We start from the raw sequence: 18,856 nt of genomic DNA, 5'->3' as shown, positions 1-18,856 counted from the left end.
GCTCTAACAGGAGTACTTTACCCTCTGCCAGGGGCCATAAACTGCTGGGAGCCACTCCCTGTGGTTCCCCACCGCCTTCCACTCAGTATTGATCACAGTGATGATGATGATGTCACACCTCTCATAACCTTGAAAGCTATCCATAGTGTTTGTGTAGACTGTGGCAAGAGTCCTGCCACTGTCTCCAAAGTCATACAGCTGCTTTCCACACTGGAAACATCAGTCAGAATAAGAGCAAAGGCAGGAAAAGCTGTGGAGAACATGCACCTGTGCAGGTAAAAGTCACCTGGTCACTGATGAAGACTTGAGTAGAAGATTGTTGTGGATATTGCCAAGTATTGGTAGCTGAGATGTGGTGAGATGGCTTTGTGCAGAGATCACTGTCTAGCCTCCTGGAGGTGTCGTGGGACCAACCTGCATATATGTTCTATAGACCAGGCATTTTTCTGCAGCTGCTGAGGCTCTACAGAGGCACACACGTCTGCATCTCCCAGCTGTGAGGTCGTTCTGTCATTACGTGACAGCCTCTTAGCGAGATCTGCTGTGATGCTGGCGACAGCAACAGGTGTGTCTCAATGAGCATAAGTTTCACAAGGCTTTGCTCAGCAGAGGCAACTGACTGTAAAGACTTAAAATCAAGCTGCTGCTGCTGCACTGTACGCACTCAAACCTCTGGCAGCGCAGCTCAAACTGCATTGTGTCTGAGGGAGTTAATGCAATACATATGCCTATGACTGATGATAATCATATTGGGCTGTTTCAGTGGCCCTCCTGCACTGGTGCCCAAAGCACAGCGTGTGATGCACATGCCCGTAATGGCTGTGATGATCAAAGCAGTCCCTCCAGGATTTTGCAGCCTGTTTTTGGGATTGTTGAGATCTGATTTCATGTCATCTTTTCTGAAAAACTTGTGATGTATGTTGCTATGTTTATAGTTTCTTTTTTTTGTAATGAAATTGCAAGGGCAAGTGAAATTTGAAACATATTTATGATGCCGTCAAAGACAAATAAGACCTTATATTTGTAAAAAAAAAAAAAAAAAAATAGTGCTCAGCATAGATGAGGACACTCCAAAAGATTTGTCAGAAAACCTTTAGTTTCCTTTCAGAATCAACATTTTCGATGGGATACTATACTACAAAATACTCCCGCAAATGTGGGCCATTGATTGCAAACCAGATTTGTTCATTTGTACACACAAAAAAAGTAATTTTCCAAACAAATTCATTCAAAACCATGTTGCAAAAATGAGTTCACCCCAATGAAACTCTTCTGAGCAAAGCTAAAGTTTAGACTACAAAATTCTAATTAGCAAGAATTCAACCACAGGTGAGTCTATTAAACAGGTGTCCAGCAGACAGTTGGCTATAAAAGGGCGTTACTTATTAAAGAAAACCCCTCCCCGTTTCATGCTGTCAGCGATGGCACCACGTGGAAGGAAAATGTCACAAGACCTGAGAAAGAATATCATTTCTTTACACAAGAAAGGTGAAGACTACAAGAGGATCAGCAAACTTTACTTATCAGTCAGGATACTGTAGCAAAAGTGATACAAAACTTTAACAAAGATGCGGCTGCAACCATCTCACAGAGACGTCCAGGCCGTCCACGGAGGTTAACACCTAAACAGGAGCGTCTTCTGATTAGAAGGGTTGAAGAAAATTGCCATGCAAGTTCACTGCAGTGAGCTAAAGAAGTAGAAAGCCAAACTGAGGCGACTGTTTCCTGTGACACAATACGGCGTACACTGCAGAGGAATGGCATGCATGTGTCGTCCACGAAGAAAGCCCATGCACACAAAAGCCCACCTAGCAAAAGATTAAGAAGACTACTGGGACTCTATACTCTGAAGCAATGACACTAAGATAAATGTTTTTGGAACTGATGGCTTCCAAACTGTATGACATCGCAAAGGTGAGGAGTACAAAGAAAAATGCGTGGTGCCTTCAGTGAAACATGGTGGTGGGAGTGTCCTTATGCGGGGCTGCATTTCATTGATGGTATCATGAATTCACAGATGTACTGCTCTATACTGAAAGAGAAGATGCGACCATCACTCTGTGCCCTTTGTTGTTGTGCAGTTTTCCAACATGACAGTGATCCAAAACACACATCTAAGGCCACTGTTGCATTTCTGAAGGACAGGATGAAAGTGATTTGGTGGCCGAGTGTGGCTCCTGATCTGAACCCAGTCGAAAACCTATGGGGAATTCTGAAGAGACAAGTTAAGCATCACTCTCCATCCAGCATCCAGACTCTGAAAGAGGTCATTCTTGAAGAATGGAAAAAGATAGATGTTGCAGTATGTCGCCACCATGTTCATTGCATGCCTAGAGGACATGCTGCTGTCCTTAAAAATCATACAAAATACTAGATGTAGTCGTTTTTGTTGTGGGGTCTATTCATTTTTGCAAGATTTCGTAATCTAAGTTATATTATTAACCTTCCTTTCATGTTATGAGTTAAACAAATGTTCTATAAAACTCAGTCTCGTCTAAAAGACATTGATGAAAATCTTACTTTTCAAAGGGGGTGTACTCATCTATGCTGAGCACTGTATGTAAAAAATGTTCATTAAGTGTTGTGTTGGAAACATTGAAGCCGTGGGAGGGGAAACAGGACAAACACACGTTCACAGCTTGAACATGAAACATAAGCAGCAGCAGTTATTGCCATGAAACTGAGGTAAACATTTATTGCAGTGAAGTTTCACACACAGCAGCTCAACATCAGTTTCAACATTTCTTTTTTTGTTTGTAATATTTGTTGACGCACAGAAGAGTTACTGCTTTATTCTTGTCTTACACTGAAGTTCACCTTTAACATGTTTCCTCCAGTGAACCAGCAAACTGTTTATGATCACTGAGGAAAGGAGAAGTCGCTCTCTGCAGCGGGAAGTAAAAGGACAATAAACAGGCTCATGTCCAAATATGGAAATCCAGGTCCCGTCCTACTGTCAGGCTGATGAGTCAAATGAATGAGGAGTGCAATGACGTCTGCTAATGGCATAATTTCTTCATTAGCTCAGAAGACCAGGTGATCCAAACCTGTTGCAACATTTATCACAACTCTCTGTTTATTTGGTGTCTTTCTGTGAGATTCATTTCACTTCATGGAAAAGTTAAAGCTGCTTGAACTAAATGTTTTGATACGTGGAATTCGAATAAATAAATGTGTAACAGAATAAAAACACTGAATATTAAATGATGTGTCAGGGTCAGTGTTATGTGTCTGATGGTTTCAGGCTGAAGCAAGTATAGAACAAAAGCAGACCATTAGTTAGCCGGTTGCTGTGTGTTTTATAGCTTGCTTTATGGCCGGGGACAGTTAATGTTTGATCATCATGAGAGTCCAAAGTCTTCACACTCTGTCTGTCCTCTCTTTCTCGAGTGAAGCAGTCAGGCGGAGACACAGAAACATTATCAGAATCAGAGACCAGAAAAGGTTGAATTAAATATAACATCCCTACAGATCCACATCTGCTTTTTCATAACAACCTATGACAGCGCACGCTTTGGCAATTAAAGGAAAAATCCACCTTTAAAAGTTCTGTAACTGTCCAGTATGAAAGCTTTGACTCAGCTCTCACACTGCTGGAGAAAAGTTTAGATAATCGAAAGGGGAAATTAAGATTTTTTAAAGTGGGGTTGTGTAAGGGGATTATCAGTCAGAGTATTACCTACAGCAGATGGTGGTCGACTCGCCCCTACTTAGCAGGAGAACTAACACAGTAGCTGAGCAATCGACCTGTTCTCACACCGGAGTTGTTGAAAACTGCTTCTTGGTCAGTGACTTGTGGCGTCAGGCATGATACACAGCTGGTAGCTGTTATGTTTAACAGCACCCAGCGACGTCAGGAGGAAATGTGGTGGGACAACAACAAAAGTACAGGTGTTAGAAGACAGACTAGGGTGGGTACGAGGGGTGGTGGATGCATCCAACATCCACCAGAAGGCCAGTGTTTGCTTCTTGTCAGATTGTAAAGCCAAACTCTGTCCTTTGTTTCCCAAACCCAACCATGTGTGTGTTGTTGAAGGAAAAAAAACATCAATCATGGTGCTGTACCAACATAGTGCTTTTATTTTGAAAGAAACTGTATGCAAACTACATTTCCTGTGAAAACAGAAGTGTATTTTGAAAACAGACAATGCATGTAACAGGCTGAAGTTGACACGGCGTCCCAGAACGTCAACAACCAACACACCCAGGGTACCTTGGACGTCACATGTGGACGTGGAAAGTCCATGACCAAACGTGGACATGTGACAAGGTCGGAGAATATTGTTGACATTCTGGGATGCCGTGTCAAGTTCTGTCTGTTAAATGCAATATTTGGCTTACGTTCATACAGGAAGTGGACACTGGGTGAAAGTCGGTGGTTGCTGGACCCATCCGTCACCCCTCCCACACGCCCTACTTGAACTTTTGCCCCCTTAACTTCCATTGTTGTCTGGCTGCGTTTCCTCCTCACCTATTACAGAATAACAGCGACCAGCCAGGTATCATATTGACACGAATGGACGGCTTTTTCGTTGGCGTCTGATGCCGGAAGTCACCGACCAAGTGCTGATATTTGACAACTTCAGAATTAGACAGTGGTTTGCTTGTACACAAACCAACTCTTCGCAGATTATAGGGCTGGTGTAGAGATGCATGGCCAAAAGAAAAGCTCACATTTCTGGTCGTAAAGTCAAACACACTGACTTTTAAAGATTATGAAAAACTTGGATATCAACAGGTTTTTGGATAAGCACCAACACTGCAACGCCGAGCTTTACAAGGAGGTGGTTGAAGCCACCGGTGGAAAAGCAGAGTTTATCAGAGTGTGTAAACAGGAATATTAGTGGAATATTATTTTTTGCTAGCCATGTAAACAGCTTAGCAGGAATATTGTCTGTTGTCATTCAGCAGTGCAATCAATGAGGTGTCATCTGCAAATTTAACAATGCTGCTACTGTGATATTTGGCAACATACCAGTGAATGTCACTTTGGGGTGTGACTGCTTCATAATTCTGCCTTTTTGATAATATTCTTCAAAGAGTTGGCCCCCAGAAGAGACCAGGATTATGACTGGAATCAAAAGGAGTCAAACAGAAACCATTTCCTGGCTTGTGCACAACAAAAAAGGGTGTCTGTGCTATTGAGTCAACAAGAGGTTAAACAAAGACATCACTGCAGAGCTCTAATTGAAGATTCAGCTGCACATACCAGCAGCTCTATCGGCCCTAAAGAGCTCATCAGGTGTTATGAGTTAAACCCATAAATTGCAGCTGACAGCTGATGCCCCGAGGCCGCTGACAACAAGTCGAACCGGCTCTGCGGCTCAGAATCCAGCCTCAGCATCCCGACACACCAGTTTTTCTGTACAGATCCGGGGCAGATCACAGGGACGCTCACACAGCTTCTGCTTTTTGGACATCTTGAACACTGCGAGGTGAAGTAAACACTGACAGAAACCAGACTCTGAATCATGTGGATCTAAAACGGAAAGACAAACTGGAATATTATCGTCCTCTGCACAGTGGATTTAAGGCTTTATTCACCTCTCAGATGAGCTGAAGGACGGATCCAGAAACATACACTGCATGAAAGACAAAAGGAGTACTCAGTTTTTTTTGAGGGATATTTCTGGACAGTAATCTGGATTATATGTTGTACTCTGCATTAGTTTATATGCAGGTCACTGGTTGGATTTGGACATGTTGGACTTGACGTGACCAGAGTCTTTCCCTCCTTTTGGTTCTGGAGACAAACTCTCCGGTCATGAGATGCACCGTGAGCCTGCTGATGATGACGATGGTCCTGCTGGACTTTACAAACTGTGAGTTCACTTTCACACTCAGCTGATAGAGATTTTCAGAAAAGATTCAGATCAGGTGAAGACATGAGTTAACCCCACAAAATAATAAAAAATAAAATGTATACTTGTATGGATTTTTGGTTGGGTGTGTTGCATCAGTCAGCTAACACCTTGGCCTGAGTTCACCTGCAGAGACATTCACATGTGTCTTTCCTAAAGTTCAGAGTTGTAAAGAAAAAGTTTGACATTTTATTTTTCTCTGAGAGTTGCAGTGATACCACCCTCATGTCTCCACACAGGATAAATGCCGGGATAAATGTTGGCATGTGTTTCCCTGTAAACTACGGATACAATTGTACATTTCATTTGAGGTGGATCTGTTTAAATGTTGTTAAATGTTTCTTTACGTTTCAATTTTCATTTTAATATTGTGACAACACTGTGGCCAATGTGTAGTTTGGTTTTGGTACAGTTTGGAAAATAATACTGGGTTACTGTCACCACGACCTCAGCTGGAATCTGTCACGACATGTCTCGACTCTCACCTAGGTCTCACACCATCCACCGTCCCCTCCACCTCCTGATGGGAAGTTAAAGCTCATATACTCCAGTCAGCCAAATTATTAGAACCTCTAGCAGGTGGAGTGAACAATGATCATCTTGTTACAGTGCAGTGTTCTGCTGGAAAACATTTGGTCCTGGGACTTGTTGGTACCCCAGAGGAACTCTGATAAACAGCGGGGCCTGCTTGGATCAGACTTGGCTCTGACCTGTTGAACAGGGGTGTAAATATAGACAGTGAAGGCAGTGCGGTTGCACCAAGGCCAGTGGGGGTGGGTCATTTGGCGAATGATTCAGTTTGCCACCTTGGAACTGGAACTGTCTCTCTATAAAAAAAAAACGATAACATTAAATTAAAAATGGTGGCAATATACCCTCAAAAATTCATCTCCGTCATGATTTTCTTTTTTTCTTTTCTGGGGTAAAATAGTCAGCAGCAATCTATCACCACATTAAATGCTCATTCTATATAATAAGATATAATGTTTTTCATATACAGATATGCAGTGATGATTGTTGGATAACATGTACTTGGATGACGTTGCTGTTCCCTAATGTCAGGTCTCTATTTTATCGTGTGACGAGATGATACAATACAGCAGCTAGTGTAGATGCAAAATCTGAGCACATGTACAAGTCCAGCGAGCAGTCGTGCCTTTTAAACAGAAAAGTGGCGGTAAGAAAGAACAAGAGAGAAACAAACAGGAGGAGAAAGTAGCAAAGCTCGCTAAGTCAGATTGCTTTGACTTTTTTACAAACAGTTGCCAGCAGTGTGTGTGTGTGTGTGTGTGTGTGTGTGTGCGCCACTGCTGTTGAGACATGGAAACGGGGGGGTGTCCTGTGACAGCACGTCCCACGGATGCTCGATCAGATTAGGATCTTGGGAATTTGGAGGCCAGGTTTACGTCATGTTCCTCCAGCCGTTCCTGAGCAGTGGTTGCAATGTGGCATGGCGCGTTGCTCTGCTGGGGGGTGGCGCTGCCATCAGGGAGTGATGTTGGGTGGGTGGAGAACACATGAACGCCAGGACCCAAGGTTTACACGGCAGCATAACAAGATGATCAAAGTTATTCACTTCACCCACCAGTGGTTTGAACGTTTTGGCTGATCAAGTTACATTTAATCTGAACACATCACTTCAGTAACGTTGATTTACCAGTAATATTATAAAACGTACAATGCCAACATTTTCTCCTGGCGGCTGGGCTGCTGCACGCTAAACACAAACAGCTACAGCCAGTTAGCTTAGCATCAAGACTGGAAATAGAGGAAAACAGCACTGCACAAACGTTAAAAACAACCCACCTACCAGCACCTCTAAGCCTCACTGATTAGCATCTTATTTGTGTCATTAAATGCATCCCACAGCTACGTCATGCTGCCCTCTGACAATAATACCCAGCTCCTCAGAGCAGGACCTCCCCTCTCTGTATCTCAGATAAGACTTAAACCATGAACTCATTCTGTCAGCAGATGTCTGGATGCTGCCGGCTCCCAGCAGAGTTTCCATGGAGTCTGTTGACATGAAACACGTACTGAGGTGGGGCCCTCTGGAGGCTCCCTGTGACACCGCAGTCCTCTACTCTGTTCAGTTCCAGGGGTGAGTCTCACACACGCGCACACACACATCACACATTGTCCTCCTCCTGTCACATACTCACCAGAACACACTATGTGGATTAATCCGCCACTGAAAATAGTTCCAAACAAAGTCAAATTCCTCCTGTCTGATAAAAACCACAGTGAGCAGCTGTTTGAAGAAATTACTGACGAAACTATTTATATTTGTGGTGTGAAAGATTTACAGACAGGAAGTCAGACAGCGTTTAGAGACGAACTAACATGTTCGTTGTTGTTTTGTTTTGTTTTTTTTAATGGAACTTACTGATAAACAACTTACATCAGCTTTATAACTGTCAGCGGAGCGCACCACTGAGAGGATTTTAGAAGTATATCATCACCTGACAAGTAGTAATTTTAAAAAGAAAAAGAAAAATTAGTCTACAGCATATTTTATTCTTAAAAATCATGTGTCTTGCAGAAAATATTGTTGTGTGGTTTCCACTTTGGGGGACACACCCCAGTTGAAAAAATAAATACATTTTGCTTTATGAAATTTAGGAAAACGCTCAGATCACACTTTCCTAAGTTTAAGATGAAAAAGACAAAATGAGATATCTAGTTTTATTTTATTCATTAATAGTCCAAAACCCAAAGATATTCAGTTTAATATCACAGAAGACTTAGAAAACAAATTAACTGTCACATTTCAGGAGCAGGAATCTGATTTTTGACATTTGTGCTAAAAAAAAATAGTTGCAGTACGGTGAGTGAATTAAGATGACGAGGCCCAGTGAAACATGAAAGCTGCAGCTCATACCTGCAGCCTAATGTAAGACACAACATCCAGCAGGTAATCATTACATTCATTAAGTAATTTAAATAATGACGCACCTGTCCTAATAAACAGAATCAACAGGTGTGTCTTTTCTCTGATGAGCCAGCTGTGACACATTAACACACAAAGCTGTGTTAGTTTCTACATTCAGACTGCATCACGTCAGCTGTAAATCACATTATAATTATCTGTCCGGAACATTCCTGCGGTTGGTTTGAAGTCTTCAGTGCGCTCCTCTGTTTAAGGAGAAGAGGATATACTTGATTAATCCCTGAAGGGAAATTAAATTTTCTCACTCTGTTGTCAAATACACACACAGGCCTGAAATACACACACATGCACAAACATGAGTGAGGGGGCTGGTTGGGTGCCTTACTCAAGGGCATCTCAGCAGTGCCCAGGAGGTAAACTGGCACCTCTCCAGCTACCAGTCCACACTCCGTCTTTGGTCTGGACAGGCTGACCCTCCCGTTCCCAAGCAAAGTCCCTGTGAGAGTTCATGCCTTCAACCGTAGCCTGAGGACCAATTTTAAATGGCTCGTCTTCACAGATATACTATATGTGGTACTCCACATATGACGTCCAAGGTACCCTGGGTGTGTTGGTTGTTGACGCCGTGTCAACTTCAGCCTGTTACATGCATTGTCTGTTTTCAAAATACACTTCTGTTTTCACAGGAAATGTACAGTTTGCATGCAGTCTCTTTCAAAATAAAAGCACTATGTCGGTAACACCAGGAATTGATGTTTTTCAACAGCAAATCATTCAGCCAACACACGTGTGGTTGGGTTTAGGACAAAGGGACAGGATTGGCTTCATAATCTCCCGGGTGAAAGTCACAGGCTGCTTGACCAGTCTACCACCCCTCCTACCTTTACTTACCTTGTTGTCCCAGCATTTCCTGCTGACACAACCGGTCACCACTACACAATAACAGCAACTGGCTGCGTATCATGCTGTGTTGAAAGGACATCTTTATTCGTCTGTGTCTGACGCCAGAAGTCACTGACAAAGCGTTGTATTCAACGTCTTCAGAGTGAGACCGGGTTGTCTGTGGTATGCAGCCCACTGAATATGCGTGTTTCTCCCGCTGGCTCCACCCACAAGTTCCTGCTCGTCTCATAAACTTTACATTGTGATGCTGTCATAGATTTTTAAATCGCTTTCTCGGCTCTAGCCTAAAATTGAAGCAATATTTAACCCCCTCACTGAGAAGCTAGCATGACTGATGATTGGTACCACTGGGTTCCTCCGGTCTCCTCGTTTCAGAGGGCTGAAAATGAAATATTATTGTGCATTTTTTCAAACACTTTTATGTAAAATTCAGTTTGGCATATTTGGAAAGTTTGGGACAGGAGAACTTAGATTTAAGTTTCATGTGAGTGAAAAAAAACCTGTCGTGTAGGTTTGATAACAGAGACAGTGGACGTGTCTTCATTAGTGCTGTGATAAATGTCACCCAACAGGTCGGCTCCACCTGTCAGCAGGCCGACACACTGACTCATCTTCACTCTTAATTTTATTTTCACTGCGCTGCAACAAACAGAAGCCTGAGTCAAGGAGGAAAAACACTGAGAACAAGCCGTACTCAGCTCCTGTGAATCAGTGGCATGCACAGCAGCAGCAGCACAGCGGTGGAGGTATGCAGGGTGTGGCGCCTGAGTTTAGCTAATTATTACTGAGGTGTCAGTGGGTGAATATGACAAAACCCACATTATCTGCTCAGAGACGCTGACGTGCACGAATGGTTAGAGTTAGTTTCAGCTCACACAACCAGTTCTGTTCTCATGCTGCAACCAGAAGCACAAAAACCCTTCAAAATAAAGAAGCATGAAGCGGTACATTTAAAGCTCTCTGTGTGTCTCTTTCTCCTGCAGTGAGTTTGAGCTGATGTTGCTGAACGGCAGCTGGGTGGACGCTCATGAGTGTCAGCTGATTCCTCACACTCACTGCGACCTGACCTTAGACCTGGGCTCCGACTCCGACTACAACCTCCGTGTCAGAGCGCAGTGCGGCTCCCAGCTGTCGCTTTGGACCAAGCTCAGCCTGCCCTTCAACCGCAGAGACAGTAAGACGTTTCTCACATGTGAAATTAAGTTTATACCTTTATTTACAAATACATTGTGTTAGCCAGGCCTGTAACATATTGTAATTTTCAGAATATGTCAGGCTGCTCAGAAACTCCATCATTTGATTTGTCAGAGTTTGGTTTTAATTAGTTATGTAACATTATAGAAAGGGGGTGTGGCGTCATGAATGACAGCTGTGTGCTTGTAATCAGTGGTGCTGGATGTATGGGCGGGATTTGTTACCAGCGAAAGATAACATCGTCGTTATTACTTTGGCTTCATGTTGTACAGTGGAAGGAGGTGGAGGTGCGTCATTCGTCTTTATATACAGTCTCTGGCGTGGACGTTCATCGTCTACACTGGGCGTAGCTGTGCCTCGTCGTAGTGTTAGGTGGTGCAACAGGTGTAAAAATTAATCACAAGGCTGGATTCTTTTACGTCCAGCTGTTGCAGCCGGATTTTGATGTGTTATTTACATTTGAAATAGTTTTGACGCCAAAGAAGAAGAATGAAATGATGTAAAGTTCCATTTAGTGCAGGCGTCAGTTAACTATCAGAGGAGCCATTTATGACCAAAAATAATTATGTCCAGAGCTGCAAAACATATTAAAGCCTTATGGTAACACTGCATATTAAATTTTTATTTATTTATTTATGATTATTTGATACTTTAACATTGCATCATTGGCAGTGAAAGCAAACAAATCTGTCCATGCACTATTAAATTCTGTATTTTATTCTGACACACTGTTAGCCGAGTGAGGGAGGCTCAAGACGAGCCACCACTTTTGAGGTCTGGCAAAATTTAGAGGAAAAGGCGCCAGGCCGTAGATGTATGATGCACATTTTAGTTGACGAAATGTTAAAACTTTTTTTTTTTTTATCAGTGCAGAGGCTACACATTTTTACAGTTAGGGGTGTAAGAATTTTGTTAAACCTACAACAGTGATAAATAGAAATGAAAATGTTAGAAACAAATAAGTTATTCACTTTCATGATATATTTGGTCAAAGCTACAGATGAGGCACTGATTTAGTTGATGTCCAAACAGTGCATGAAACTTGGATTTTGAATTTGTTTTTGGTCCAAACTGACATACTGTTGTGCATTTCCTGGATTTTTTTTTTTTACTGTGTGACATGTTCTTTTTTCATTTTCCTGAGGTTCTTGTATCAAAGTCTGCTCCTTCATCTTTCAATGCCTTCCTGGGTTTCACATTATCGCACTTCAGAATATGGTTAGGCATATGACCGTTTCACATGTGTGACAGGGCCGCAACAAAGTCCCCTCATTACGCCGCCTTTGCTTTTATATACAGAACAATGGCAGCATCATGTCGCTCCAGTGTGCGATTCACAGCATGCCAGCGTTCCAGGAGCAAAAAAGTCATGACGGTGTGACGTGTACCACAGCAGCATCGACCTCTAGTGTGACATATAACATACTTGTCGGCAGCACTTTATACACAATAACAATGGTATTAAGGTGTCAATAACAATTATTTATTGTGAGGAGCTCCTGGACCTCATTTTTTCCCAATTGGCTGACATTTTCAGTTGCTGTTCATCTTACATGAGTTAGCTGCTAACTGCTGCTAGCTACTTTTTGCATCAGTGGTTCCCAACTGGTCCAGGTATCTCATTGTTCATTAGTTCAAGGTCCACACAGTGTAATATATTCAGTGTCATACTTGTATTTGAACATTTCGTCGAGCTAGTTTTCTGTCTCTGTTAAGTAGCTGTCTGTTAGTCACTCACTCTACAGCAAGAAAGAACACTTGAAAATAAAAGCTCTGTGTTAGAAATTAACTGCATTTCAAAATAAAGTGTGATTTTTATAAACTTGACATGTTTGCGGGTCTATTTAGGGAGGACCCGCCACCCACTTTTTGACCGCGACCCACCAGTTAGGAACCACTGCATTACATCTCCTGGGGGTTGAACACATACTAGATCGTCAGAATATCACACCCGTCTCGTCCTGCCAGCTCACGCTTTTCACACATACATTACTACCTCCACTGCCGGCTTAAAGGTGAGACAACTCTGTCCCCCTATTTCGTTACTGTCCCTGTTATACAAAGCGGCGAGGTGGGATAACGGCGCAACATTCCCGCCTTCAAGATGCAGTCTATAAAGAGGGTCTATGAAGAGATAATGGGTTGGTTATAAGGTCAGGTCCAGGTTAAGGTAAGTAGAAACAGACTTTGACACAACACAGCTTAAGTCCCACGATTTCATGAACGCTGCAATAATGGAGACGTGTCAAATTATCCAGAGGATGCACAGCACAATCTTTTCACCAGAACATTTTGACTTATAAAAAATTCTGATTCTAATGTGTTTGAACTCAGGATTTTATGTATTGTGTCAACACCAGGAGGAGGTTACACACTTAGAGTGAAGGGGCCCCTCTTTGGCCCTTTAAAATGTCTGTCCACGTCGCTGTCTAGCACAGCACTCATAGTTTTTTAAAAAAAATGCATAAATCAGTGAATGTTAATCTCTTGTTGACAGCGGTCTTGACGGCGCCGGAGATGGCGGTGACGGTGGCAGGTGATGCCCTTCAGGTGTCGTTCAACAAGCTTCCTCTCATTGCTGTTGTCAGTGTGACGGTGTGGAAGAGAGGCGACGAGCTGCAGGTCAGAGTTTACTTCTCGTCTTTATTCCCTTCTTTTCCTTCCTCCCATCGTTATGTGTCCTGTCTTTTATTTTTCCCTCTTTCCCGCCTTCTCCTCTTCTTTGTTTCCTTTCTCCTTGATGTCTTTTCTTCTTTTTCCTCCTTTTGTCTCATACCTTTGTCTCCTCCCCACTCAGTTTGTTTTTCCAGCTCACCTCTCTTTTATTCCTTCCCCCTTTCCTCTTCCTTATTTATTGCCCTTTTTTTTAATTTCCTTTATTTCCCTCCTTTTCTTTCTTACATCCTTTGATGAACCTTTCCTTCTTCCATTGATTGATATTCCTTGTCATCTCCTCTGCTTTCATTGAAGCAAGTGAATTTGTAGCTCAGAGTAGTTGCTGAGGTGCAGATATTTTGCACTATTCAGTTAATTTCTTGTCTATTTTTTTTTTTTTAAAAACAACAACAAAAAACACTTGTATTATACATCTTCCCCTCCATTTCTCTCTGTCTGACTCTGATTCAGGCCACTGTGCACACAATGCCAGCTGAGCAGACGGTGCTGCTTGTCCCCGCCCTGCAGGAGGGAGCGGTGTACTGCGTCACAGCTCACACCATCCTGGACAATCGGCTCCGCAGCAACAGCACCGACCCCCAGTGTGTCTCCATCACTGGTGGGTTACAGTTACAGGGTGTTATGGCACGCACACACACACACACACACACACACACACACACACACACATTTTGTTTTATTGACATAATACCTAGGCTATATGTTCTCACTTTCCTAAATAGATTAACTTTCAAAAAATTTCTTGCTCGATACTCTTTCCAAAATATTACCAATTTACAGAAAAGTCCTCATTTTCCAAAAAGTTACTTACCTAAAGGATGTCACGTCATTTTTTTCCATTTCTCAAAATTCATTTTTACTTTCCAAAAATGTCCTCTTTCCAAAATGTTCCAAATTTCAAAAACCCCACTGTGGAAAATGTCCTAACATCGTGCTCTCACTTTCCTAAAACGTTCCCCTTGTTTCATGTTCTCTACAAAATATTTCAGATTTCAAAATATTTCCTTACTTTCCCAAAAAGTTACTTACCTTATTGATTTCATGTTTCAGTTTTTTTTCCACTTCACAAAAATATTTCCACAATCCATGTTTTTACTTTCCAACAATGTCCTCTCTTTCCTTCCAGTTTTTAAAAACTGTTCCCAGTTGGCTAAAAAATGTCATTCCAAATGTCCCATTGCTCATTAGTCTTTTCAAAATATTTCCATTTTAATTTTCCAAAAATATTGACAATTTTTAAAATGTTGTAAGAACCTCACATTTATATATTTTTTAATATTCTCGTGATCCATGTTTTTACTTTCCAAAGTGTTTCCACTTTGCAAAAAGTCCTCACATTCCATGTTCTTAATTAATTGTAATTTCCTAAAACAAAGTCCCCACTTTCTGATATTTCTTTACAAAAATGTCACAATTTTTAATAAATGTCACTTGAAAAAAAAAAGAATAAGAAAAAATATTTTTAAAAAAAATAGCAAGATTTTATCACCCTGACCGAATGTTTCAGGGTTCTTTTTTTTATACTTAACAAAAAATATTTTTCAAAATCCATTTTTACTTTACAAAAATGTCCTCTTTCCACAAATGTTCCTATTTTCAAAAATCTGTCCTCACTTTGCAAAATTGTCCTCATGCGCCATGTTCTCGCTGTTCTTAAAATGCACAAGCCTAAAAAAATGTCCTCTTACTCCATATTCTTTGCAAATTATTCCCAGTGTCAAGAGATGTCTTCATATTCCATAAAATCTTGTTACTTTCTGAAAGAACCTTGCATTTCTTTCCCACCAAAATATTCTAACAATGTTTTTACTTTCAAAAATGTTCCACTTTGCAAAAATGTGTTCAGGTTCCATGTTCTCTATTTCCTAAAACAAAGTCCCCACTTTGTGAATTTTCTTTACTTTACTAAAACCAACCAAACAAAAAAAACAAAAAACAAAAAAAAACCAAAACTATATACCAAGAATTTTCTTCCTTAGCCAGTCAAAAATAAAAATAAATGCTGATAAATCAGAAACTTTTCTTCATGATCCACCCGCAGGTCCAGACACTGCCTGGAAGAAGCCGACCACTGTGACTGTGACCATCATCATCATGGCCGGTCTGCTGTTCGCTGTCTTCTGGTCCGTCGTTCACTGTCGTCCAGACGTCTGTCAAACGTACATCCGTAAAGAGCCACTGCCCCGCTCGCTGGTCAGTCTCACCCCGTATAAACACAGAAATGCATATAAAACTAGTGCATTAAAGTCACGTTAGAATAGACCTGGTTTTAAAAATAACTTAATATTTAACTGAGCTCCAGAAAATTGATTTTAGATTTTATAAATATGCAAAACATATAACAAATATACCATAAATATGTTACTTACTTAAACCTGGTCGCTGTAATGTGTCTATATTTATTTTTAAAAATATTTTTTTCATTTTTTAACCCAGCTGTTTTGGGTGTCCTGTACTACTGGATGTTATTTCTATCTTTAAATATTGTGATTTACTGTTTTTATAATTGTAATGTGACACAATTCTTATGAGGAAATAAGGCTTTTCACATTTTTTTATTACATGAAAGATTCTTAAAATTTGATCTATACTCCATCAAGATCTGAGATCTTAAATCATACATACTGTATATGCTCCAGTAAGTATATTTTAAATACATGTGCATATATATTTCACTCAAAGGGATGAAAATCAATTTAAGTCTCAACTATGTGATTTTGAATTGTTGAAATATCGCAGTATATCAGTGTGTGTTTTAATGTGCTAATCTTTAATAGAGGAAATCCGCCCTCTGTTGCAGGAACCTGACTGGGACATTAAAATCGCGATGAGCCCTGAGGAGGCGGAGCTTCATGAGGAGGTCCATTTGTGCGTCGACCCACCGAAGTTAACAATCTGAAACCCTGAAGAGTCACGACCAAGCGTCAGCGTCCGGGCCTGAAAAAAGAAGCCAATGCGCAAGTGCCAAAAACTGCAGTTCTTTGAACGGCCACTTGAGGCTGACTCCAAGAGCGAGTCGATCCCCACAGACCGCCATCTTAAAACTTTACAGCAGAAGCAAACATGTTTACAGACAGGTACAAGGTTTAGTCTCCATGACAACCATATGAAGGGGTGACAGGCTGTCTGTGAGGCGTCACTACAGTCTGAGTCAGAGCCACCCCTCGCTCCTCCACAGCTCCACCCTCTCATCCAAATATGGTCACTTATGGCTCCAAAAAAACAAGATGGTGACAGCTGAAATCCCGAACTCGGGGCTTTAAAACAGGAGTCCACAAACATATGGATGACGTCATGGAGTCACACTCTGTGGTCACAACACATCTGGAAGACCAAGTGCTGAACATGGTGGACTGATGTTGTATGTTAATGTTTTGAGAAGATGCTGTTGAGCTGTTCAGGTCTCCTGGAAGTTTTGGGGGGTTTGTGATGTGTTCAAATCTTGTGGGAAAACTGAAACAAGCAAAGGAAACAAAGGGAAACAAAGGAGATGCTTTGTAATCCAAGCCATGAGACGTTTCACCACTCCAAAACCAAACAGCTCGTTACATCGTCACTTTTGTTATCACATCAATACTGACTTGAAATACAACAGTCAAGTCAGTGGACTCATTTTAGTAATCGTCGTGCTGCTGTCTAGTGTTAGGTACACTTAACGGCAATGACCCTGACATTTACACAGACACACATCTGAATTTTGGGGAGATATGCAATTACCAATTTTACAGGGTGTAACAGAAAAGCAATATAACAAGTAGCGTAAAGAATTCACCCTTTGTCAAGACCCGCCCATGGTCCCGCCCCCCTTAGTTACTGTTGCTGGATTCGACAAAACAAGCCTCGCGGGGGTTCATTCCCATAGGAAACAATGGAAAATACCAGGAGATTTAACTTTCTCGTAATTCGAATTGAATCCATCATTCTGTCCAAAACGTGGCGTCAGTGATAGAGAACAAACGTGACTACAGTTGAGTGAACGGGCAATACGTGACCCGATGTCCCGATGTCTGACGGTAGCCATGGCTGCTAACCTGAGTTGTTACCCCTGACGTCTGACGTTAGCTATGGGGAGAAGCACTCTGGTTGGTGGGTCAGCAGACCAATCAGAAGGCCAACAAAGGGTCAATTACTGTCGGCAGGGAGTAATTAGTAAAGTGATATTATTACTTTTGAGAAGAGTGATGAGTATTTACAACATTCTGTTTTTGTTTGTAAAGAGAGTATAAATGAGGAGTGGACGGTGTGTCAGAGTCTCTGGTTTGTCACAAGGCAATCCATTGCAGCTGGGGAGAATATCTGTACATCTGGAATAATAATACAGATAATTTGTTTATTATAGTATTTATTTTCTGTGACATCATCAGTAACTGTAATGAGTTGTAGATGTTTACTTTATGGCATCTTTTTTTGTTGCCGTCACGTTTAAGTGTTACATGTTGTCACTGTGTTATTGGTGTTTTATTAGATTCATACTGTATTTTTTTTACTTTTTTTACATGAATCCTGATCTTGTGTGTGTGTGTGTGTGTGTGTGTGTGTGTGTGTGTGTGTTAAGGTTCAGTTCAGGTGATATTTTGTGTTAATATTTTTTGTCAATAAATTCAACATGTTTAAAAGTTCTGTTTTCACTGAGCTCAGTCACTCTTAATAATCTCAAGATGAACAAGTTCAGTATTGAATCTTAAATACAGTATAAACCTTCATCAACATTTGAACTGCAGTAAAAACAACTGTTTTTGCACTTTTTATTCTCAATTTGCAAGAAAAAAACAGCAGCTTCTCAAGTTCAGAGTGTTCTAACACATTTTCTGTATGTTCGTCTCCCAAAAGCAATGCGCTCAAATTCGTACATATTTCCCACGTGTTTTGAAAGCTGCGATCCCGTGGCCAGTCTGCTGATGGCAGTAAACAAGAAGGCAATCTCGAACACTTGTAAGGAGGCAAGTTGGGATTCGTGGATGGGCCTTTGTATTCCTTTCTGAACATAGGCCGTTGATGAATTGTTTCCACCCTTGTCTGTCTTTGGCCTTCCTCTCCAGATGTTTCCACGTCAATCCCTTCTTGATTTCTTGCTCTGTGCTCCTTCTCCAGGTGTTTTTGGGTCTTCCTCTGCCTCATTTGCGTCATGTAGATGGGACACACACACACACACACACACACACACACACACACACGCACACACACACACACACACACACACACACACACACAACAAAAAGGACTTTCCCTTGGAGTAACGTGTTCACATCTGTGTGACCTTTGAGTCATTCTAAGGAACATCCTCACCATGTTTCTTTCCCTAAACCTAACCTCCGTAACTTCTGTTCCATGG

General features: G+C 41.5%; 1 protein-coding gene across 1 annotated transcript; it reads left to right on the top strand.

Annotated features, from left to right (window-relative positions):
• Positions 1-5,313: 5,313 nt before the first annotated feature.
• Positions 5,314-18,223, top strand: crfb16 (cytokine receptor family member B16). Its single transcript, XM_033650038.2, has 7 exons — positions 5,314-5,822; positions 7,836-7,962; positions 10,638-10,828; positions 13,346-13,470; positions 13,975-14,122; positions 15,566-15,717; positions 16,325-18,223. The coding sequence occupies exons 1-7, from the start codon at positions 5,765-5,767 to the stop codon at positions 16,421-16,423; spliced, it is 900 nt and encodes a 299-aa protein (XP_033505929.1). The 5' UTR covers positions 5,314-5,764; the 3' UTR covers positions 16,424-18,223.
• The last annotated feature ends 633 nt before the right edge of the window (positions 18,224-18,856 follow it).

This window comes from Epinephelus lanceolatus, chromosome 12 (genome assembly GCF_041903045.1).
Source record: "Epinephelus lanceolatus isolate andai-2023 chromosome 12, ASM4190304v1, whole genome shotgun sequence".
NCBI lineage: Eukaryota > Metazoa > Chordata > Actinopteri > Perciformes > Serranidae > Epinephelus > Epinephelus lanceolatus.
This window is presented reverse-complemented; position numbering and strand designations above follow the sequence as displayed.

Excerpts from the sequence above, each read along its gene's own strand:
- crfb16 (XM_033650038.2), top strand. The coding sequence starts at position 5,765 with ATGAGATGCACCGTGAGCCTGCTGATGATGACGATGGTCCTGCTGGAC. Across the intron at positions 5,823-7,835 it reads CCTGCTGGACTTTACAAACT|ATGTCTGGATGCTGCCGGCT; the intron begins GTGAGTTCACTT and ends TTCTGTCAGCAG. Across the intron at positions 7,963-10,637 it reads TACTCTGTTCAGTTCCAGGG|TGAGTTTGAGCTGATGTTGC; the intron begins GTGAGTCTCACA and ends TTTCTCCTGCAG.